Source organism: Carassius auratus, linkage group LG45M (assembly GCF_003368295.1).
Source record: "Carassius auratus strain Wakin linkage group LG45M, ASM336829v1, whole genome shotgun sequence".
NCBI classification, from domain to species: Eukaryota; Metazoa; Chordata; class Actinopteri; order Cypriniformes; family Cyprinidae; genus Carassius; species Carassius auratus.
In genome coordinates, this window is record NC_039299.1 from 1,831,171 (window position 1) to 1,857,293 (window position 26,123).

Below are 26,123 nucleotides of genomic sequence, written 5' to 3' on the forward strand. Positions count from 1 at the left end.
TATATTTTACAAGAAAATACAAAGTGTACAAAAGAAGTGTTACTTGCCATTTCTTTAGAATTATTTGAGAAATGAGTGAGAGAAAACTATATTGAAGTAAATCCTACACCAGCTTTAGTTCAGTGTACAGACATCAGTGAGTGATTTAGGATTGTGAAATCATAATCACTGTGCAAAAGAATCCAAAGCCTAGATGCAATTCTAATGATATTACATTTTGGCCCTGTGGACACAAATGCTTATGAGTTAAATTGTTTTGTGAGACTCCAACTGGAGATTATTAAGTGTCAGAGTGAGAAAGTCATTAGTGCTGGGGTGTGCTGCATGGTCTAAAAATGAAATATTATGGGAGTAAAATCATTTACAGAGATTCTGAGGCTACAGAGATGAGTTTACATGAAGTGAGGTGGAAACTAAACTACAGAGCAAGAGAAAGAGGTCAGAAATGAACACTATATGCTGCAAAATAATTAGTGTTATTACAAAAATAGTATTTTAGACAGTATAAAATAAAACAAACATTGTGCTGTTTTTTTGTTGTTTTGTATCATTAGTCCAATTTTTGTAAAAATGTCCTAACAAAAGAGATGCTATTTTCTATTGTATGCTTTTATAAACTATTCCTGCAATATATACACTAAAGTTCAAAAGTTTGGGGTCAGTAAATTAAAATCAGTAAAAAACCAAGCATGCATTAATGACAGTAAAGATATTTATAATGTTACAAAAGATTTCTATTGCGTAGAAATGCATCATCAAAAAATAATGTTTCCACAAAAATATTGATTTCAACTGACTGCTTTTAAACTTATTTCAACATCGATGATAATCAGAAATGTTTCTGGTGCAGCAAATCAGTATATTATTCTGATTTCTGAAGATCATGTGACACTGAAGACTGGAGGAATGATGCTGAGAATACAGCGGAGCATCACAGGAATAAATGACAAATTGGAAAACAGATTCTAATTTGAAATAAAAATCCACAGCATTACTGTTTTTACTCTATTTTTACTCAAATAAATGCAGCCTTGGTGAGATTTTTTGAAATCCTACTGATCTCAAACTTTTGAACAGTAGTGTAACAATATTACAAAAATATTTGCAGTAGTATAATTTTTTTTTTTTAATTCAGACAGTATTCTTTGTTGTACTATACATTTTGGAAAGTGTAAGTCATTTATTATTTACTATAACTATTAAAGATTATTAATAGCAGAACGACTAAAGCGGAGCGTAATTCCAAGAATTTTTAAGAATTTCCAGGCCTGAAAATGACTTTTTAAAGATTTTAACAGGAATCCTGAACCATTATGATATTGTGAACACAGGCATGCTTTAAAACTGCAACAGCTTGCTTCATGTTAAAAAGTCCATTAATAGAAATGTCTAGAAAACAGAGCTGTAAAACAATCAGAGGGCCTGACATCCTCAGTAATATTTCTGGCATGGTTTAAGAGTTGCATTTTCCCTTCGCTGTGCCAGAATCACCGTCCAAGTCTTTCTCAGTCTAATAGAAGAGTTATGAGTGTTTAATTGCACTCTGCTGTCATATACACCCTGCCATCATTCCTGGCCTCACCGCGTTCCTCGGGGTATGAATAAAGACAGACAGAGAGTGAGCGGCAGATGAGGAGAATGCGTCCCGCTGCACACATCTGTGACACAGCTTTACAGGCCTACTTCAATTCTGGATGGGCTCCCAAACACTGCTGTGATTTAATTAATAATGGAGCACCTTTGTGCTGAATGACGGCTTCGGGCACAATTTAAAGTCCTGCTGGAGGACACAGAGACCCTCGCCGAGAAGCTACCTGACAACACTCACAAAACACCTGAAGTATGGACGGGCTGTTATACAGGTAGTGCAATAAGCTCAAATAATATATAAATTGTGCTTAATTATACAATAAGTTCAAACCAAATTAAAGCAATTAAATATTCCATTAATAAAATAAAAAATATCACTATTTTGAGAATTCAATAAAAATGGCTCAGTTTTATAACATATTAAGTGCAAACCTTGTTTGAACAATTTAACAATTTTTTTTTTTTTTTTTTTTTGAGAATTTATTAAAAAAAAATCTTAATTATATGATAATCACAAACCATCTTTGAACAAATCAACATTTCATTAATTAATTAAAGTGATAAGCCCAAAATTTGATTGACCAACATAAATATTATTATTTTGAAAATTGTATTTAAAAAGTGTTTAATTTTAATGATTGTAAAAAAAATCCTAATAGTCTTAATTTATTTTCTTTATGCAAAATATTAATTACATTTTTTTTTTTGGGGGGGGGGGGGGGGAGAAAAAGAGATGCACTGAAATAGGACGGGATTTAACTATCCCAGCATGGCCAAGGTCTGTTGACCCTCTCTGAACTCTCTCTGTCTGGCTTTCTAACAAGGGTCAGAGCAAGTCGAGCTGGATGTCACCGATCTGATTTATTCACTGCCTATTTTTAGCATCTTGAATTAGCACGACTGACAGCGACTGTTATGACTGCAGTCGCGTGAGGACAACAAGCCCGACCTGTCTCATAGCTGTCTGTCCCGCAGCGTTCACACTTAACACACATCGTCTTCATCTGTGTCATCCCTCCGCGTCTGTCATCTCGCTCTCCCCAAAACCACCTGGCTTTCTATTTCACCTGACAGCTCATCCAAACACTTCCTCCTGCATTCATTACACTGTTTTCAGCATGCTGGCAATCTTAAAGGGATAATTTACACAAAAAATGTATTTACTTCTGAATCCGTATGACTTTTTTATGCTCAAAATGGTGTTTTAAGATAGCCTATCTACAAAAAAGAGCTATTAAAATAGCAAAAAGCACCATAAAGGTATTATAAAAGGTAGTCCATATGACTTGTGCACTATATTACAAATAGAGAGGAAGATTTTCGATGTATAATGACTTATATTTCAGTCTGTTTCAAGACATAAAAAAATGAATAAATATGAACTATTATTTTCTTTCTCTCATTGATTAAATTCATATGGATTTAAATCAACATGAATCCTCATGTATGCATGGAACTGGTCTCTGGTCCTATGGTGTGCATGATCACCAGTTATAATGCAACCATGTTTGAGCAATTTAACATTTCACAAACAAGCAAAAAATTTATTATTTAGAGAGTTTAATAAAAAAGCTTGTTTAATTTTCATAATGCAAAATATAAATTTTTGGGTTAAAAAAAAGATTAACCCAAATGCACCTCAAGTCATACAAGTGTATATATATATATATATATATATATATATATATATATATATATATATATATATATATATATATGGGATTTTTTTCCATAATATAAAGTCATGCAGGTTTAAAATAACATGAATCCTCATTTTTTTTTAAATGAAATATACCTTTAATAAACATCTGTGGAGCTTATTGTGCATGATCAGCATTTCATGTAAACCAATGTTTGAACAATTGAACATTTCATAAATAAACAAAAAAAAATTGTTATTTTGAGAATTTAATAAAAACATGTATTATAGATTGTAATTACTCAACTTAAAAATGGTCTTAAAATATAAATTATTTTTCTTCTTAAGATTTCAGGGTGAAAAATCTGATTCACTTAAATTCAATAATTAAAAAAAAAAAAAATTGTCCATATTCTTTTGCAAATTTAAAGTGTTAAGTGCCGCACACTGAGAAAAACAAACAAAAAAACAACAACAAAAAATACTTCATATATATAAATTATATATCATGTAATATTATTATGTCTAAATAATATTAATAAATAAATATTATAAACAATAACATCAAAGTTTTACAGTGATTGATAAAATTATGCATCAGTTGCAAGTTCACAGCATTTAATGCTGCATTTAATCATAAATAAAGTAAAATAAATGCTTGTCTTTGTGTAGTGGTGTGTAGATGTGGATGTGGTTAAACTGTTTGATATGCTTCACACACATTTCATTCATGTAAAATGACAAGAGCGATGACAGTTCATTACAACGCAGTGTGACCGTGACAATGAGTCCTTCTGACATTAATATCCATCAAGGGCTCGATCTACATGTTTTGCATGTAAATCTGCAGGCCGCTGTTAAACAGCCTGAACTCCTGACTAGCGCTCATTGATTAGCATGGCATGAATGTCTGATTACATGAGCACTGAAGCTAACAGGCCACTGAAGTTATGCGGGTGAAACAAATATTTCAATAAAAAGAGTAAAATAACTCATGGTCACTCACAAGGACGGGTCGTGCACGAGATCTTTGAGGTTGACCCCGCTTCGGTCCTCAGCGAGATTGCGAAAGCAGCTGTCACTTACTGCAACACAAACACAAAGAGGAGATACATGCTTAGAAACGGAGCCCAGATGACACAAGAGATGATTATACATGTTTTTTTTCAGTGTTTAGATCTACTAAATGTATGAGGTACATACACTGCCATTTGTTTTTTCAGACATAATGCATTAAGTTGATTGAAAGTGACAGGAAATATGTTTATAATGTAACAAAATATTTGTATTTCAAATAAATGCTTATATATTTAAATAAACTTTCTTTTCATCAAGGAATCCTGAAAAATAAAATGCATTTTTCAACATTGATAATAATCAGAAATGTTTCTTGAGCAGTAAATCATCATATTTTCATGATTTCTGAAGATCATGTGACACTGAAGACTGGAGGAATGATGCTGAAAATACAGCGGAGCATCACAGAAATAAATTACAGTTTACAATATATTACAATAGAAAACAATGATTTTGAATTGTAATAATATTTCACAATATTATAGATTTTATTATATTTTTGGTCAAATAAATGTAGCCTTGGTTAGCAGAAAATACCTTTTTTTCAAAAACATTAATACTTCTTTGAATGGATAAACACAACCTTCCATATTTCAGTGAAAGGACACCAAAAGTTCTTTTTTTTTGATAATCATTTATTGAATGTAAAAGCATTTCACTACATCAGAAATTAATTTTCTTTTCAATTCTAAAAGTTACTCTATAGATATATCAAAACAAAAAAATTCAACCTGACTAAATATTCTAAAGCAAAGCATAATTAGAAAAACTTAAATTAACAATACAAATGTCAACAAGCTTTTATTATTTTATTCATTTCTCTGAATTACTAAAATCAATCTTTAGGGGTAAAATATTTTTTGGTTAAAAATGAAATCGCATAAAAACATTTAAAAATGTAAATGAATGTGGATGAACTGTGAATGCAGGTTCATTTTTTAAATTAAGAACATCTTACATCAGATTTTCATTTGTAAATTAAATTGCGAATTCTAAAATCAATTAATCAATAATATATTTTCTCCTTGTCCATGCATTCTTAGTAGCGTCAGTAGAAATCAAAAGTAATTTTAGACAGTTAGTATTATTTTTGATTAAAGATGATGCATATAAAAAATAAAATACAAACAATACACACACTAATACACAACTGCTGCATCCAATGAGAGTTTAGCAAGCATCCATGAGTCATTGTGCTCACTGTCAATATAACACAAGCAAAAGAACAAGAGAGTGAAAGAGCTCTTGGAATCAAGCCAGTCCCTGAGAAGTAATGCACCAACACATGATGAAAGAAAAGATCAAGAGGAAGAAAAAAAGAGGGAAAACTATTTTGGCTTTTGTGTTCTGCTCAAACACACGTGTGATCTGTGATCAGTGAACCCACTTCAGGAAACATATGTGCAACATGATGTTCATTTATGGAGTAATATGCACCGAATCCTTCACAATAAGACCAGAAATGTTTAAAGAATGCAATGTATTACACAGACAGCCTTCATCACGACGCTAAGCTAAAGCGAGAGTTCAAACAGCAGATCAGGAGAGACCGATAAAGATTGTGAGGAAGATGGTGATCTGCTCTGGAATCAGGCTTCAAAGGAATTGTAATGCAAGACAGAGAAAGAGACAAGATACTGAAGAAGAGAGCGAGAGAGAACATGTTTCCTACTTATGGAACTCAATAAAGCCCATGGATATGTGGTTTACTCTTTCCTCGGGGCAGGACTTGCTTTGCACAGTCTCCTGAAGACTCCATTAAGTAGAAACTGATGTTTAGTGCTCCTTACAAAGGCCTTTGCACATTATGCATTATAAAAATATTTGTAATGCATTAATTTAGCCTTGTATCTTGCACCTTACAATGCATTGGATGAAATCATGAATAATTGTGATCAGAGTTATAATAGATAATAATATTTATTTATTCATTATTACACCTTTAGAAAATATAATGCACTATAAATAGCCAGTATTTATGAAAAGATACAACACATTGCAATGTACATTATGAATACCTTTATAATGCATTGCACGTAAAGGCTTTAAGTATTGTTACCAAGCATTTCTATTTATTAATATTTCCATGAACTGCACAGGCCCAACAATATGCAAAATTATAGGGACGTCAATATGTCCAACCTCAACTTCCTGTTTCAACAGGAAATAATTTTAAATGTAAGAAAGAAAACTGGTTTGCAAGGCATATGTTTGCTGAAACCGAGAAACTAAAATAAAATAAAATAAAATAAAATAAAATAAAATAAAATAAAATAAAATTAAATTAAATTAAATTAAAAAATTTAAACATTATTTTATTTTATTCAGCACCGATGCATTAAATTATTTAACCTTGTTTCGGCCACAGGATAATTTTTCTTTTTAAAAATCATTTTTTTACTGTAATTTTCTAATAAAAAAAAAAAAAAAAAAGTGAGGTATGAATTCAGAATTATGAGATATAAAATTGCAAATGCAAGGAAAATAATTGTGAGATAAAAAGTTGCAATTGTTTTTTTATTTTTTATTTCGTATTATTGTTATTATTGCAAGATGTGAATTCAGAATTCAGAAAATATATCTGAATTACGAGGTATAGAATAATGAGGTATACAAAAATTCTGAAATAGAGAAATTCAGTTATACAATTTTGAGTTTATATTACAATATTTATTTTTTTATTAAAGTGTATGACTGTCTCATTCTTTTTCATGTTATTTTAAAATTGTAATAATATTTCAAATTTTTACTGTTTTTACTGTATTTTAAACGTTGTAATGGTAGTGTAGAAAAGAGTCTAAACCAGGTGTGAGCATCTCTAACCATGGCACAGCTTTTTGCTTTCAGTGTGAACAGACAGCTCATGCCTGGATTTGTTGGGACAGGGTGTAAGTCTGTCTGGATAAAAAGCATCAGCTAAATGTCAAATTAGTAATCAGAGCACACTGTTTTGGGCTTTAGTTAAGGCTGTGAAGTTTGGCTCCAGGAAAGGGAACAGATCCAGAGGCCCAATGTGAATGATGCAGTAAACGCAGCCCTGCTGTTTCTCCATCTGTACTGCAACAGGGACAAGATGGAGCGCCTGACCTTTGACCTTACCCTCATCTGTACTGATCAGGGAGAGTCGCTGTTATCAGTCTGAATGAGGACAGTACACTACTACATACAGTAGTAAGCACACTTATCAGACCACATGCACATGCAAAAACTATTTATTCTCTGTACCAGTAGCAAATACTAGAATAAATAAATTTGGATTTGTTTTGGAAAACAGTGTTTATTAATTATGGCCCTGTGATTGCTGTAATATGGAAAACAAAGACAGAATGACAGAATCTAGTCATAAAAATGTAATTTGGCAAATTTTGGACAAAAAAATTAAGAGTAGGGCTGTACAATTATTCAAAATGTGATCTGTAAACAGAAACAGAGAGGTCTTCATTACAACCCGTCAAAATAAAAGTTTGGTTTAATTTGAAGACAGAAATATATTACTGTAAAGTAGAATGTATACTTCTCAAAGTAATAATAATAATAATAATAATAATAATAATAATAATAATAATAATAAAAATAAAATTATGAAAACCAATCCAAATTTTCTTCCATGCTTTAATATTTAACAGTAAACTTCTGCTGTACAGCAATCTGCTTGCCAACACAGAACTTCAAAAAAAAAAAAAGTGCGTTCACAAGCAAGTTGTAAAATTTTACATTTGTAATAAATTATGAAATTGCTGAAGTTTGAAGTATGAATTCAATTGATTACAGAGGCTTTTTATGACTAAAAACTCGAAAAAAAACAAACCATCCAGAATGCAAAAATGTTTGGAATTTTGAATACATTTGGGGAAAAAAGAAAACTGATGTGCATACAATGTAAAAAAAAAAAAAAAAAAAATTAAAAAAAAAAAAAATATATATACATATATACATATATACATATATACATATATACATATATACACACACATATATACACACATATATACACACATATATACACATATATATACACATATATATATATACACATATATATACACATATATATACACATATATATACACATATATATACACATATATATACACATACACATATATATACACATATACACACATATACACATATACACACATATACACATACACACATACACATATACATACACATATACATACACATATACATACACATATACATACACATATACATACACACACACACACACACACACACACAACACTAAATGTATCAGGAACTCCCTAACAACATGACAGCAGGTTTTCACAACACCCCGAACCTTGAATGAATGTCTGTCACACCGGAAACGAGCAAATATTTGCCTGCGTTGTATTATGTTAGACTGCCGTTAATTGCATTATGCAAATTGTTCATGAGGTCATGCCTCATTTCTTTTCATGTTTCCTTCAAGAGTTGCAGCGTTCAAACAGACCAGCGCTGAGGTGACGTACATGCACATAGGTGAGAGAAACATGATCAGCAAACAGGACGAAACCAACAGGAAATGAGCCGATCGAAGCTCTCAATGACATAATAAGGAATGGATTAATTAATCAATGCTAAACCCAGAGCAAGAAAATATATATTATACGAATGCCACCGCAAAAGACCCCAATGGCATGACAATCCTGCAGGAAAACAGGAAACAACAGTGTCTGAGAGAAAATGGACAAGGAATGGCTTTCTCTTTCTGCTTCTGACTGCAGTTACAACGTGACAGAATCCCAAATGAGCTTCTTACATCCTTTTGTTCCCGACCAAATGCAATGCATGAAAAATCCATAGGATAATAGGGATATTTCATAGTGGTGTCAAGAAGATGGAAAAGGTTAGCATGATATTGGCTATATTTGTAATAGAGCACTTCTACACTATTTTTCACTCTGCATACTAATCACACTATATGAAGTTTTATGCATGGACAAGGGTTATTATCATTCAGTAAAACTAAAACCATGAAAACATTTTCATTACTTGAAACAAAATGTTAACTAAAGTAAAATAGAATAAAAAAAACCCATCATCTTATTTTATTTCAGGTTGTCAAGGTAACATTTTCCAATTCAATTTCTACTAAAATAACTCAAACTACATAAAAAACTTAAATAATAAAAATTACAAAAACACAACATAATTACAAAAACTTTGACTTTACATTTTTCTCTTTGGAGTGTAACAAGCTCTTGGTGCAGAAAGTTGTTGTGTAAGGTTGCAAAGCCTAAAGTCTAAAATCCAAAGAGTTATTCTTTATCAAAGTTAAGACTCATCCACACCCTCCTAAAATGCTTCATTTAAACATGCCCACACTTGTCTACACTTGTCTACGTAACTGTGTGGGAAGATTTGCATAACACCGCCCAAATGTTCACGCCAAGAAAGAAGGCGTAACTTTTATTCTTGCTGTAGTGTTGTTGGTAAGGGGTGTAACATTTCTCTCACATGCTTGAGGTATTCTGCCAATCACAACACACTGGATAGCTGCCCAATCAGAGCACACCTCGCATTTCAGAATGATGAGCTTTGTAAAAATCAACGCATTTCAAATAACGAGGAGAAACAATAATGTACAGTATGTGGAAAATAATGTGTTTTTTAAACCTTAAACCGGATACACACATTTCATTACACCAAATACGGCAAAAAAATGACAAAAAATAAATAAATACTAACAATTTCAGTAAAATTAACCTGAAAACCTAAAAGTAAAATCTAATTCAAAGTAATAACAAACCTTTAATAGTATATCAATGATACTAAAATAACATTGGCATACATTAAACACCTCTATCGCTTATTAGATTTGGCAAAATTATGAATATCAACTATGATCTGATAAGTTGTTGCCAAAACTTAAAACCGACATTGGATTAAACATGTGAAATGACTATGATAATCAATTATAAAATAATGATGTTATGCAAAAAAATATAGCACTTCTGGCTGAAATATTAATAGTTTTTAGAATTTTAAGTTGAGTCAAGTCAAATGTATTTGTATAGCGCTTTTCACAATGCATTTGTTCATAATAGTGTTCAGAATATCTCAATAACTTTATATCGTAGAGTCGCATTTAACAGACTATATATAGCTGGATGCATTATATAGTTACATCATGCATTTTACAGTACATGCAGTAAGCATTATTTTTCTTTCCAGACTCAGGTATTACATTATCTGTATTACATTTGTCGAATTAACTTTAAAACAGTACGTTTAATCTTATTTTATAACTGTAGCAGATAAATTCCCACTCACATTACAAGAGCTGTGTGCACAGTGCCATAAAATAAAGAGGTAATCCTAACAATACAGTGTGTTTACAGATAAAATACATTAATGTGGCCTCTTGTGTATTAATAATGAGAAAATGTTTATTCCTCCATGACCATTTTCCAAGGTTTTTCTCACCTCATTCTGAATGTGGATTACAGCCTTAGAGTATGGAAGGCAGACAGGGCCAAAAGTCTTTAAATGAAACGTTTGAAATTTGACTGTGTTTTTCCAAGTTAACTGCACAGCATGCACAGTAGCCAATGAAATTGCTGTATTTGAGATTATATTTGCATATGTGCTGCAATGGTACATTGGTATATATGTATACAACACATAAGATGCCATGTATAATCATGAAGAACGTTGTAATGGTACACTGGTATGCACGTATGCAAACATCAGGTTTTATTTTTGTTCAAGAGGGATAACGCATCGGTACGTTGTGTGTGATGTCAGTCTTTTGTCATGATTTGTCATGTTCTTTTTAGTTGTGCTGTTCGACATTCTTTCTCAGGTAAAAAAAAAAAGTCTTAGTTTTTACTGTAACATTAATTAATTTACTCCATAACAATAGATATCAGTAAAGCAATGCCACAGTGAACTAAAGAATGGATTAATATGTGGGTAAATCTAAAGGTAAATCTGTTTTTAAAAGTATGTTATGTTTGAACATGGTCAGAATATGCATGCGTTGACAAGTTAAAATTAGCATCTTAATGAAAATTATACTGTGTTTTACTCGCCCTTAAAGCATCCTAGGTGTATATGACTTTCTTCTTTCAGACGAATCCAGTCTGAGTTATATAAAAAAATTGTCCCTGCTCTTCAAAGCAAAAGAAGCAAGTTCTTACTTAAGCAAAGGAATTTTTTTTCTTGTAAATCCTTGGTTTGTACTTTTAATTCATGACTGGCATTTTGTTTTGTTCTCTCACCACATTCATCACACAATGCCGACATCTTATTGCATCCACCGGAATGGCTTATGTGTATGACAGACAACAGAAGTGAGAAAAACTGTTTATTATGTTTAAAATATGGATATTTTTCTAACAAAAACGCATGGATTCACTACAAGAGGCCTTTATTCACTCCAATCAGTGTGAGGCACATTAATTATGAATGCACACACTTTATTTGATGCACTGACTGCAATGATAGAGCTTGGAAATCCCGGGACAATTTTTAATATAACTCAAACTGAATTCATCTCATATACACCTAGGATGCCTCAAGGGTGAGTAAGACAAGCTAATTTTCATTTTTGAGTGAACTAACCCTTAAAGGTAAAACTGTGCATCTTTACACATACTAAAAAAACACAGCAAAAGCAGATGCTTTAATACACCTAGAATGTGCGTCTCTACACATACAAAAGAAATTAGTTAAAAATTGCTGAGTTAACACGTTCACATTTCAAACATTCTGTTAATGCCTTTTGACCCCATCGGCCTTCCATATTAGCACACCAGCAATGGCTTCAGCAGGAGATGACATCATTGCTTCATTCACTCACATGTCTTATTGGTTAGTGGGGTATCAAATAGAGCCAGAGGCCCCTGGGATGTAGATTACAGCGGCTTACTGCTGTTAATCAAGCCAGGCATTGTAGAAAGGAGGGGCCAACATTAAACCTGAGGGAGTTCTGGATGCTGCACCCAGCAGTCCAGCTGAGAGAGAGAGAGAGAGAGAGAGAGAGAGAGAGAGAGAGAGAGAGAGAGAGAGAGAGAGAGAGAGAGAGAGAGAGAGAGAGAGAGAGAGAGAGAGAGAGAGAGAGAGAGAGAGAGAGAGAGAGAGAGAGAGAGAGAGAGAGAGAGAGAGAATCGCTATACACATAGCAGCTTCTTAAATCCGCAGCTGGGTAAATTTCCAAATTAACAAAGGTTTCACGGTGCTGGGGAAAATATAGTAACAGCAGATAAGATAATCTAATATAAGCTCAGTGTATCTTAGCAACCTTGTTCATTGTGAGAGCAGCAGCGATGGGGTCCACGGTGGAATCACAGCAGCTATCAAACATGCACCCAAAAACAAACCGTAATAAGCAGCACGCCAACTAAACTATACTGAAGACTTAACTCACACTTATAGTAGTACATAAAGCACCATAACATTTTTTTGGAAACTTTATATGTAAATATATGCACAGGTCTGTGTGCATTTTTTATTATACAGTATTGTTTGAAATATAGTGCAAATTGGTCATTGATGTGAAAATGTGCTGTGACATTATTATTGATAATTGTGCTTGCAGTTTTTGTGACCTCATAATAAAAGAGAGACTATTTGGAATATTTTAAAATGTGTTTGCCACATCGTAAGACCATTTAAAGGGATAGTTCACCTATAAGTGAAAATGTGGTGTTTATCTGCTGACCCCCAGGGCATCCCAAATGTAGGTGACTTTGTTTCTTCAGTAAAACACAAACAAATATTTTAACTCAAACCGTTGCAGTCTGTCAGTCATATAATGTAAGTGAATGGGAATCATGGCTTTGAGTGTCGACAAAACATACACAAACAAAAACATAACATAAACCCTGAGGCTCATGACAGTACATTATTATTTAAAGACACGAAGAACTACAACGAATGACTTGTTCGGACCATTTGAGAGACCAGGATGAGCAGCACTAGAGAAGGCAACAAGTGTTATCACTGTCGGAGACACGCTAGCTTTCCCAAGGCAGATGAGCTTAAAGTGGTAACAATCATCCGGGTTTAAATCACGCTCAAATTGATTTGATTTTGACGCAATATTAACATTGAAGCTCACAATGGTAAGGGGCATGACATTTCCCGACCAGCCGCAGACACACACTGGCCCAGGTAACCAATCACAGCGCATTTCATATTTCAGAAGGCGGGCCTTCATTTGATACAGGAATTGTTCTAGTCGTTCATGCCAGACTGGGGAGAGAGGTGTTGTAATAATGTAAAATATTTGAAAAATCATGTGTTTTTCGAACAACCTTGTATGAGAGCCTGTTATAGTATACCCTCTAAACAAAATCAAGACTTTGTCAGAGAGCATAATAGGACCCCTTCAGAATTATTTAAAAATATAATTAGATATTTAATCTGATGTAAGGTCTGCACCAGACGTAATGAGACTACATGGAATATTTTTAATAAAAAAATAATTAACAATGCACTTGCCACATAACTGGAGTATTTCAGTGAACTAGTAAAGTCCAAATACGATATAAATAAATAAATAAATAAAAATTTGTGACCACTTACAGAACCTAATATATATAATGTAATTTAAATGTAAATTAAAAATAAATAAAAATATGTATGCAAAAAAATTTACACCCCTCCCCCCCCAAAAAAAACAGCATGTAAGTAAGTATTTGGTTTATTATTTCCATAATCCATAAATCCTTATTTTCATGGCTTGCAAAATCAGGAATGGAATTTTACAGATTCTCATTGCTAGAAAAAATAAATAAAAAAAGGAAAATAAATAAATATAATACATTGTTTCATACAACAACAATAATAAAAAAAAACTAAATAATTAAATAGATAATTTAAACTTAAACATCAAAATGAAAACTGAAAATATAAAAACTGAAAAGTAATTCAAAATATTAACATTAACTATAATGGTACATTAGAGATGGTCTGGAGCACTAATGTCAGAGCACTAACTATGAGCAGCAGTAATAGTGTTGCCAGCATCTCGTGTATTTAAACCACATTACATTGACACACATTGCCAGTGAAAATGTCCACCCCCGCACTGGTGTATAAAAAAAATTAAAATCTATCCAACGGCCCTCCTTAGGGCAGTTTTCCATCATGCATCCTTATGAATCTCAGATTTCATCAGATTTCAATTAGAGTTGTTAAAGGAGCATGCCACTACAGATGCTGAGTAGATTATCATGCATCCAAACAATCTGTGAGATAATGAGGACCCTGTTCGATACACTGATGTGGGGGTGATGTGGTTTGGATCAGGGTCAAAGGTCAGTCTCAAAGCCACTTATTTGTAGATTTACAACGGATGATTAATGTGTTTTCATTGGGCTGAGATCAGTTAGACATATGGAGGCTTCAATATCAACACATAGGCTCATCCAGATGTTACAATCACTGAACAACACAAGAGTTCCCCTGAAAATAACCATTCTGTCATCATTTACTGACTCTTAACTCGTATGACTCTCTTTCTTTCTCCTGTGCAACACAAAAGGTGAATTTCTGAAGAATGAAAGTGACTAAGCACCGTGGTCATCAAGCTTCATAGACTTCAGGAGACTTGAAAAATAGGACAAAAAAGCATATTGTGCACATTTATGATACATTTATGACAGCCCATGTCCTCATTCACCTAAATAATAAAATTAAAACTAAAATGCTACAATTCTTCCCTAGTTCTGCTGGTTTGGGGCTGGTTAAATTTGTTATTATTTTTAAATGTTATTATAATTGAATTTAAAATAACTAAATATTCCAGTAATGTAGCTAATATATTTGATCAAAAATACAGTAAAAACTTTATTAATGTGAAATATTATTACACATGTAAATAATTGTACAATTTCATTTGATAAAAATACAGTAAAAAATTTTATATTGTGAAATACTATTAGCATTTAAATATCAGTTTTCTATTTGATCAGAAATACAGTAAAAAAACAGTTATATTTCCAGCATCATTACATCACCCTTCAGTGTCACATGATTTAGTGCTTAAGAAACACTTCTGATTATTATGAATGCTGAAAACATTGTGGAAACCGTGATCCATTTTATTATTCAGAATTTAGAAATTCAAAAGCATTACATGTCTGTACTGTCATATTTAATCAACTGAATACATTCAAGTCTTCATTTCATGCTGTTTAGTATGCTGTATGATGTGCAGTATTGCGGTCGTGGTGTGTGTGTTGTTTAGTATGCATTGGTGGGTAACGTTTAGGACACCGCAGTAAGGGAAGACCCTCGGCTCTCTCTGCTGCAGAGATGTTTACAGCATCTGTGATTTCAGACACACTGCTCATGGCTGGAGTTTCCTGACTCTGCAGTGCCCTTATTTCCCTTGAGCGAGAGACCCCTCTAAACCCTCTCTCTCTCTCTCTCTACTCCAGCTGTCTGTCTCTCAGTCTCTTGCTCTGATTTTGGAATCTTTTTATTTCCCAAGACACAACAATCTCTCCGGCTGTGACTGTCTCTCTGCTCGGAGCACAGCTGTCCTAATGAATCTGGCTGTAAGCAGCTGCCTTCATCGCTTTCAATTCTCCGGACGACATCAGCAATTACAGCACAGCTTCAGTTACCACTACAACACTGCAGATCCTTTGCTGCCCATTTCATCCTCTCGCTTGCTTTTCATCCTGCCTTCTTTAAGGTCTCCCTTTTCTAAGTTCCTATCGGTATTTTCACCCATTCCTCTTGCGGTTTACAACATGTTTTTTTTTTTAAACACATATCTATTTTTTCACTGTTAAAGCTGCAGTAGGTAACTTTTGTAAAAATATATTTTTTACATATTTGTTAAACCTGTCATTATGTCCTGACAGTAGAATATGAGACAGATAATCTGTGAAAAAATCAAGCTCCTCTGGCTCCTCCCAGTGTCCTATTGCCATTTGCAGAAACTCATCCGCTCCCGGTAAGAAACAACCAATCAGAGCTGCGGTCCGTAACTTTGTTTCTGTTCAAAATGTAGAAAAATGTATATAATAAGCGAGTACACCATGAATCCATTTTCCAAACCGTGTTTTTAGCCTGTCCTGAATCACTAGGGTGCACCTATAATAAGTGTTTATATTCGGACTATTTTAGATTGCTTCGGGGGTACCGCGGCGGAGTAACCCAGTACCTTTGTGATTCTTCATAGACATAAACAGAGAGAAGTAGTTCCGGCTACAATGTTCGTCCGCAAGACGCAAGCAGTTCTGTTTATTAACCGCTAGAGCGTCAAAAGTTACCGACTGCAGCTTTAATATTTCCCTATCTTTTGGTCACATAATATGTGTTGAACAATTGCATATCCTCCATGAAACCTATGATTTGGACCTGAATTGAAAAAAAAAAAAAAAATTACTTGTTACAATTGTAACTTTTTTTTTCTCTATTTTTAACTCTTTATTTTGATAGTCCACTTAAGACATTTTACTAACTATAAGTAACTTTGCAACTACATGTCAACTAGCAGTAATCTGAGTATTAGTACACTATCTGTTATCTGTCTAATATCTATCTAATATCTGCTAACACTTTATTTTGATGGTCCACAAACACAGAAACTAGTACAAGTACACTTCCACTACCCCCAACCATAACCTTATAGTCTACTATTACTCAAATGAGAGTTAGTTAACATGTAGTTGCCAGTTAATGGGAGTTTGTTGACATGTATTTGCAATGATACTTAGTAGAATGTTAGCAGAATGTCTGAAATGAACTATCGGAATATAATCTAACCCAGAGAATTGCTTGTAAATTTAGCAAAAAATTAAAATCGTAAGTAACACATTGACTTAAATGTGAAATTTTGAAGTAGAAAAACCAAGTAAAACACAGTCCAATAATCTACTATGGACCATTTTAATAATACATTTATGGTGCTTTTGAACAGTAAAGTGCTTATGCTGTGTGGAATACTAAAAAACACTAAAAGTCATACAGGTTCAGAACAACATTTCTTTTTAGCTGAACTGTCCCTTTAAATCCCCGAAGCTCCAGCACGTTTGAACATCTAAGCAGGATTTTCCAATATTATAGACTATAACTCATAAAGGCAAACCCAAACCCTTTGCGTCAGCTCAGGAGAAGATATCTGCTCATCTCAGCAGCCCTGAGTTCTGTCTCACTCCGTCTCTGTGTATCTGAAAGCCCTGACCTCAGGCCGGTCCCTCCGAGGGCCATGCAAGCCAGAGGCCGACATTAAGATGTGATGGTGTGTCTTCTCTCATAATGGTCCTATAGTGAACAGGACAGAGAGTAGATGAAGCTGAATTATTCACCCCTGCCATTACACACATTCTGCCCCGCGAAAGCACCTTCCTCCATTATTTAAAGCCGGCGAGTCTAAGAACAGGCTTTTACAGCGCGGAAAGAAAGAATGCAGTGCACTGGAGTGGGTGTTAGTGAGGAACCGACAAGCCATCAGAGAAAGAGGTTAAATTTAGGCAGGGAAGAGGATTGAAGCCTCCAAAACCTAATTTACTCTGTTCCCACGTCAGTCAACAATGATAAAACACATCGGCAGTGTTTAAGAATAAAGAATAATGCTTACTAAGCCAAGTGTACATCTATCTATCTATGTGTCTGTCTGTCTGTCTTTCATTATATTTTCTATCTGTCTGTTGCTATATTGATATTCATCCATCTAGCCCATAATCATTTCAAATATTTTCCTATTTAAAAATGACAATTATATGATTTCTCTGTGATTCAGATCATTTTAATTCTATTTCCTTGTGCTCATATTCGCATGGCAATTCTGTATCCGGCTAGCCTCCTCGTACAAGTTCAGGAACTGAATTGGAATGCAATTCCAAGAAATTTATACAATTATAAATGTTGCCTTGTCAGCTAACTCAAATAAAATATATCGAAGTGCTAAAATTATAAAAGCTTAATTACTAAAATAAACGTGAAAGCCAAAAATATAAATGCTAAGAAACATGAATAATTCCATAATAGTGTGTAAATACTACTAAAATAAGACTCAAATGAATGTATACTCACTGCTCTGGCAGCCATGAACTGTGCGGTGGACATTAATGCTGTTTCTCCCAGAACTTTACAAATCGTGATGTGGTGAAACCATGTGGGAGAAAGACAGTTTGTGAGTGGGCAGGTCACTGACGACTTTATTAATCCCCACTTCCTTAATTAAAGAGAAGCGTTCAATGGACGGCAATGGAGCATGCTGTGTCTCATCAGAACACACACACACACACACACACACACACACACACACGGCTGCGTAAACAAACACACACTCTATGCACTCACACTAGCTCAAGAAACTGTGTGAAAGTTTTCTTTCAGCTTTACAGACTGATGCATTAACATTTTTATAAAGATTTACAGTGACCCCAGAAAATATTTGCACACCTGTCTGTGTCTGAATATCATTGCATTAGGTACAAAATATGAAAGTGTCTCAAATGCTGCAGGATCTTTTCACTTCAAAACCTTGATTTTTCTTCATCATTTGAAGTCTCAGTGTATGGTGGTGTTTTTAGAGGATACATGCAAGTTGACTGGCTTTATTTTCAATACTATATCTATAGTTGTAGCACTTTATACAAAAAGGTATATTTATCAAAAAAAGGGCACTGAATTTAATTGGAATATAAAGCTGTTTTTATTAGTGTGCCAACTTAAATAAAATCTAAAAATATATATAAAAAAATATTAATTGAAATAATAAAATAAAATATTGAATATTAAACAAACTGAAAAAAAAAACATTGCTAGAATTAGATGTTTTTTTTCCAGTCTAGACTTGAAATACACTGCAGATATGTTCACTGACTATAAATCTAAGACCACTCAGATCGCTAGGATCGAGTCAGGTAGAAATACCAAGGGTTCACACAAAACAAGGGGAATCTGCTTTAAGTTATTATGCCGCTATTAATCAGCTTCCAGAAGAGATCAGATGTGCTAAAACATTAGCCACTTTTAAATCTAGACTCAAAACTTCTGTTTAGCTGTGCATTTATTGAATCAGCACTGTGCAATGTCCGAAATGATTGCATTATTTATCTTAAATTAATTTAAAATACATTTTTAAATAAAGTTCAATTTTTTTTAATTCCTTGTTTTATTTATGTAATTATATATTTTTATGATTATTTTACTTTCTTTTATGTAAACCACTTTGAATTACCATTGTGTATGAAATTTGCTATATAAACTTGCCCAAATGAGAATTATAAATGTATTGAAACAAAAAAACAAACAAACAAACAAACAAAAAACAAATAGCAATGATTTGAATTGCAACATAAAGCAGTTTTGTTATTAGTGTGCTAATTAAAGTTAGAAGTTATTATCACTAAAATAAAATAAAATATTGGATGAAAAATGTGTTGAATTATAAATGTTGCCTTGGCAGCCATTTCTAAATAAGCTCATGTACAAAAATATTATAAATTAAATGGAATAAATATTTAAATAAATAATTAAAAACAAACAAATATAAAATTACAAGAGCGCATATCAAAATTACTAAAGTTTAAACTTTCACACATTTTTATTTTATTTTTATTATTATTATTATTTTTTTTTTTCTAATGCTATGACATTCAGACATTTATTAGTGTGATTTAAGTGTCTTAATACTTTTTTATGGGCATTTCAAGTTTAAAACTAATCATAAATCTAATTTCCAGTTTGGCTACATACAGAAACAACTGTCTTGCAAAGTATCATGACATGTAACGTCACAATCTATTACTCATGACAAAAAAAAACTCATGTTCGCCATCCCCTTGACAACAATTATTTTTTTACTGCTGATCAGTTCCACTGTTATAGTGGAATTATTGTAAAGACAAACATTTTGCTTTTTCAATAACATTGCAATAAATCATTCAAAATAAGCACAGGAACTGGCATTAAGTAAAGAGGGTCACTTTTGATTTCATGTTGACTTTAACATTGCAGAAAGCTCAATTTTCCATTACATCTAAACTCAAAGCAACCTGTCAGGGTCTTTCTGTTCAAACACAATCATTTCCTGTGTGCAAAAAGATTAACTCAATCCCAAATCCATTTGAAAGGTCAGTATCTCAGATTCATTTGTGTGTTTATCTGTGAAATTATAGCAGAGGATTTGAGGTCAGTTCAAAAAGTTTTCATTTTGTAGATGCAGTAACCCCTTTTGCATTCACACACACTCATACTCGTGTTTAAATGAAGCACTAAAGCATAAAGATGCATTTTGTCCAGATGAGACTGTGTTGCGTCCATCTATCTATCTAACAGATAAAGATGCACACATCCAGTAGTTTATGAAAAGGCATCAGATGAAAGCATAAAGCATAAAAATGCATTAAACAAAATGATTGGCTCATTGTTACGTTATTTACATGTATTGATCAAAAAGAGCACCTGTGATAAGGCACGCTGCTATTTTCTAATCCATAAATGGGATTAATGTAACAATTTCAAAAAAAAAAAATAAATAAATTAATCACTAACTAAAAACCTGGCAGAACAACTGAGATAAGGAGTGAAAAAGACATGGAAGGAAAAGGACACACTGATTCAATTGGTCATGCTAAATAACCAGTGGGGATTTGTATCTTATAACTATTTATGACTTTGTCAGGCATCTAAATTTAGTGGCTCGTGTAAATGTGGTCGATGCATGTCTCTTTGATACACATGTGAGATTGGAAAGCCGCCCACACATCCTGTGCTATCCAGATTTGCTACAGCTAAGAAGAGAGAGAGGGAGAGAGAGAGAGAGAGAGAGAGAGAGAGAGAGAGAGAGAGAGATGTGTGCTGTATGCCGCAGAGAGTTTCCTCATTGGCAGCTCAGTTCAGTGACTGAATTTCAATCCTACTGTGGAAGTACACAAGTTCAGAAAGAATCCAGCTCAGTGACTGACATGCAGAAAGGTGATCTCTGTGTGTGTGTGTGTGTGTGTGTGTGTGTGTGTGTGTGTGTGTGTAAAATCACATCTGTAATGTAAAAGCATTGCCGGGGTGAAAACAAAGCTGGTCCTTTTGATTTGTGTCGATAACACTGACCACTGCATTGCTGTCGAAACATTGGGCTCACAATCTCTGATCGGTGCCAGGTCAATTTACACACACACAGAGTTTCAGTTGTGCTTTAACAGATAACAACAATATGCTGCACTTTGCTAATGAGGCGTACAAACAGTGTGATAAGTTAAAAGTAATGCATTTTATGTAATGACTATAATGACAGTATTGTATCAAATGATGTCACTGTCACAAGTATTTATCAAATATTTAGTGTGTGGGGAAGTCCAGTTGCTTTAGAGTGTTTGAATTTTGTTGAATTTGACATCACTAAACTGCAAGTTAAAGAAAGCTAATGTAAGTGGGGAAAAAAATTGTTATGCACAATAGTCATGTTATAAAATAACACTGGAAATTACATTACGATGGATTTTAATTGATTTTAATTCTACTTTCAAATTCGAACTGTAATTCTGCATTCTGTTTTCCACCTCTATTCAAATGAATTCTACATTATGCATTACTAATCAAACTCCATTAATGACAGGAAAGGAAGACAAAATCAAGCAAATATGAGTCCCATCATAATAAAAATTCCAATAAGCATTTACAGACAAAGCAAGTGTGAACCACTGATCAGTTAAAAAAAGATGTCAAAGTAGAACTACTTTCCTTGGTCCCCTTAATAGTAACTCATGTTTTGTAGAAGTGACAGGAAGAGTTTCTTAAGGTCAGATTGGGTTTATTTTTAGGTCAGTACACACTAAGGTGAGGATGCTAAAAAGAAGCCATCTGGAGACACAGTGCTGAAAAGGGGTGGAACTAAAAATTTAAAAACCCAACAGCTACTGAAATATGAACTTAAACTACAAATAAGAATAGACTAGAACAATTTCCGTTGGATCTGTTAATCATTTTTCACAAGTTAATATCTTACTGAATATCTCAAGCATGTGACGGAAATGTTACGTCCCTTAACATATTGTGATGCCCTGTCCCTTCCAGAACGATGAGAAACTTAAAACCCATTATAAACGTGATATAAACATGATTTCAAATCCTCTTTTGGAAGTCCAAACAAAGTAGTTTCGCTTTCACAGTGAAACACACAGTGTCTATACAACATGGTGTTGGTGGCAGCTAAAATAATACTGGATAAATTAAGTTTAATAATATGCACCAATAACAATGGCTAATGATGCAAGTCCTTAAAAACACTCAACAGAAATGTATTCACCTGTCAGATTCTGTCTCATTGCTCTCATAAAATATAGACAATATAGAGAAGGAAAAGTTAAATGTCTCCATCAACAGCTCGGGTGTGTCGCTGTATGCTTGTCATGTGCCTAAAACCTCCAGTGTTTCTACTTAAACCAAAGCTCCTCTCAACCCCAGAGAAGATGACAGGTCTGGTCACATGACCCTGATGTCACTGGGGAAGATGGAGCTGATGTGGATGGAACCCTCCATCATTGAATGATTAGTCAAGCACAAGGACACAAGACTGAAGTAAAAACATGGTCTGAGGTCAAAGGTCAAGATTATCAGCTCTGATCGTTCTTTACGTTGTTGATAATACAGATACTTCAACGGCCTGTAAGTGAGAGCCTCAGAGGTGACTGGCAAGATAGAGATACGGAAGAAAATCACCTTTCAACAACGTGAAATCCCACAGCTGTACACAGGGAAGAGCAACAGGAAAGAGAGAGATATTTCTGAAAGGTCAGATGACACACACAGACTGTGATATCTCTCTCCTCTTTCTTTTTACATTCCTGTCTTCATTTCCCTCAACACATGGGCCTTCTGAGATTCAGAGAAACAGAGAGGGTCACTAGTAGAAGTGGAAATAGTAGATTTGTTACCAAGACAAATATTGGTGAGCTTCCTGTTCAAATGCCATCTCTGAATGAGGGGGGGGGGGGGGTCGCAAAAGTAGTCTGATGCATGACAAGCGTGACGACTCCATGTCTGTGTACATGTCTGCTGGCTTGTATTTGCTTAACTGACACTAAAGGTTTTGAGGGTGTAGGATATCAATGCAGACATGATAATAACATTAAAGCAAGACAAAACAATATAGGCCAGTACATCAGTGATGCTGTAGCCAAATGGACAGAAGGAGTAAGTTGTGAACTATCTTCACTGAACAAGTTGGACTTACACTTACTCAAGAGGAACAGTCCTAGTATAGTGCACTGATATAAATATCTGATAAATGGTCAAACAGTAAAGAACAATGCAGGGCAATTGCCCAGTATCACCGTTTGTCCTGCAAACTAGTAGTTGACCATCTGGCTTGGTAACCAAAAGTGAACGATCACTATATGAAATATCATCATCTGTGCTCTTGTTCAAGACTCTTAATCTCAACACCACCACAGTGATTGAACATGTAATAAATTTACTCATAAAATTATCTGACAAATTAGATAGTTCTGAACAATGCAGGTCAATACAAAAGCAGCCCTGTTTCCCTTGGAAAATCTAATATTATTTACCAAATGTTTGTATGTTCAAACCCAGCAAGGTATTATTCATTCTGCTATTCAAACCTCAGTTTACATAATAAGGAGTGACTGACTGTTGCTAATAGTATAAAATACATATAGGGACTGTATGTAATAACATTAGGAATAAGCTACTGAAAAAAAGCCATATTAGTTGACCACTCATCTGAAAACTTGGGGAATGTCCTTCTCGTTGTCTAGTTATGCTGAATAAAATAGTCTAATAAATGACAAAGCATAACATGCAAGACAAATACTCCAGTAGTCCTGATTGCATTCTACAGTTCCTCTAGACGAATGGTTAAACATCTAACATGGTTAACTATAAGGCTTTAGTTTCAAGACCAACAAGTCTTGATTTTTATTAATAAAATTCATATGGTTGATCCCAATACTGGGAGGACGTGTTCCCCTTCAATGTCTACTGCCTTAACTAAAACCATCAGAAAAATAATCAAGCAGAACATATAGAAAGATACCCCAGTGATAAATGTGACTGTCGCTTATATTTCCGCACAATGTATAGCGTCAAATGCAATTCAGCACCAAGGATAGCGCTCACGGAGCGGCCGCAACATTTCAGCACCGCGGACAGCGTTCATCGAGCGGCCGCAACATTTCAGCACCGCGGACAGCGTTCATCGAGCGGCCGCAACATTTCAGCACCGCGGACAGCGTTCATCGAGCGGCCGCAACATTTCAGCACCACGGACAGCGTTCATCGAGCGGCCGCAACATTTCAGCACCGCGGACAGCGTTCATCGAGCGGCCGCAGCAATTCAGGACCGCGGACAGCGCCACCGCTGCTCTGCTGGTTTCCCCGCTCTACAGCAGTGAGGAGGGGGGAGGTGAAGCGGGGTTTCCCTCAGAGCTGGATGGAGCTCCTCTCTCACTCTCCATCTTTACACATTACCACCTTCACCAGCGGATTTCCATGAGAGGGTTATCACCAATCACATCACACGAAAATCCATGGCCTACACGTTTTTTCCCCCGTCTGCCTAAAGCTGTATTATGCCGCCAATTCAGAAGATTTTACAAAATACTATCGTTCATTAACACGAGTCTACATTTGATTTTCTTCCATTTTTGATTTTCTTTCCATTTCCATAGCCTTTGCTCGACAATTTCATTCGTCATAAACCAGCATCGATAAAGAAGAAGAAAAAAAAAATTGAAGCGCGAATGGAAATTACCGGCGAATGCAGGCTTGCATTAACCAGACTGTCATGCAGAGAGGAAACCAGCATTCTGCCCACGATTCACAGCCATCCTCACTAATATCAGCCCACTGCATCCACTGTCTCTGACAGTAAATCCCATCTCTATCACCGATGTCTATATGACCGGGTACTTAAATAATACAACATTCACTTAATTAAATGTGCTCATGAAACGCTGTGGCGTGAGCGTTGAGCTATTTTAAAGGTTTAACAAACGAAAATAAATAATACCGCAGATAAAACTATCTTCCTGTGAAATTTCATTATAATATAACAGATACACATTAACCAGAAGCTGGACTGTTTTTTTCGTGCAGGAGGTTTGGCAGGTAAATTAATATCTGGCAAAGAGGGGAAAAGGCTTTAAATCACCGTTGACCAGCAGAGAAACACACAAAAATGCACACATGCACGCACACACATACATGCACACACACACACACACACACTTGGGGAGGAGAGGCACCGCTGGCAAACAGTTGGGAATATGCAGCCGCTTTCTCCCAAAACAAACCCCAGGATGACTTGAAGGATTCTGGCCTTTACCTGTCAAGACGCCGACCCGGATTTGGTGGTCGTGGTTTGTTAAAATCATCCCGTCTGTCGCCATATTCAGCACCGCTGTCGCCGCACTGAGAACTCCAGGCAGAGCCGAGAGCCGAGCGCATCGAACTCTGGAGGGGAATGAAGGAAGCGCGCAGGCGAGAGCAGCAGAGCGAAGATTCAGCGCTCATAGTTTCTCACTGGGAAATCAGTGAACAAACAAACGTCTTCAGATTTTAGGTTGACATGTTTTACATAGTTTTGATAAGAAACACTGTAATTATGTCAATAAAGGTAACTTATGTAATTATATACACTACCGTTTAAAAGTTTGGGGTCAGTTAGATTTTCTTGAAAATAAAATCATAATTATATTCAGCAGGGATGCATTAAATTGATCAAAAGTGACTGTAAAATACATTTATAATGATATCTAAAATATTTATATTTCAAATAAATGCTGTTCTTTTGAGCTTTATATTCGTCAAAGAATCCTGCAAAATAAAATGTGTCGTGGTTTCCACAAAAATTTCAAGTAACACAACTGTTTTC

The 26,123-nt window shown here is 34.5% G+C and overlaps 1 protein-coding gene across 3 annotated transcripts in view; it reads right to left on the reverse strand.

Annotated features, from left to right (window-relative positions):
- Positions 1-25,713, reverse strand: part of LOC113068554 (gephyrin-like) — a 1,122,288-nt gene extending 1,096,575 nt beyond the window's left edge. For all 3 annotated transcript variants that reach the window (XM_026241304.1, XM_026241303.1, XM_026241302.1), the window contains exons 1-2: positions 25,575-25,713; positions 4,236-4,314 (exon numbers count right to left, since the gene is read on the reverse strand). In XM_026241304.1, the coding sequence (XP_026097089.1) occupies positions 4,236-4,314; positions 25,575-25,638 (143 nt within the window). In that variant the 5' untranslated portion in view covers positions 25,639-25,713. The remainder of the gene's footprint in view (positions 1-4,235; positions 4,315-25,574) is intronic.
- Between the last annotated feature and the right edge of the window lie 410 nt (positions 25,714-26,123).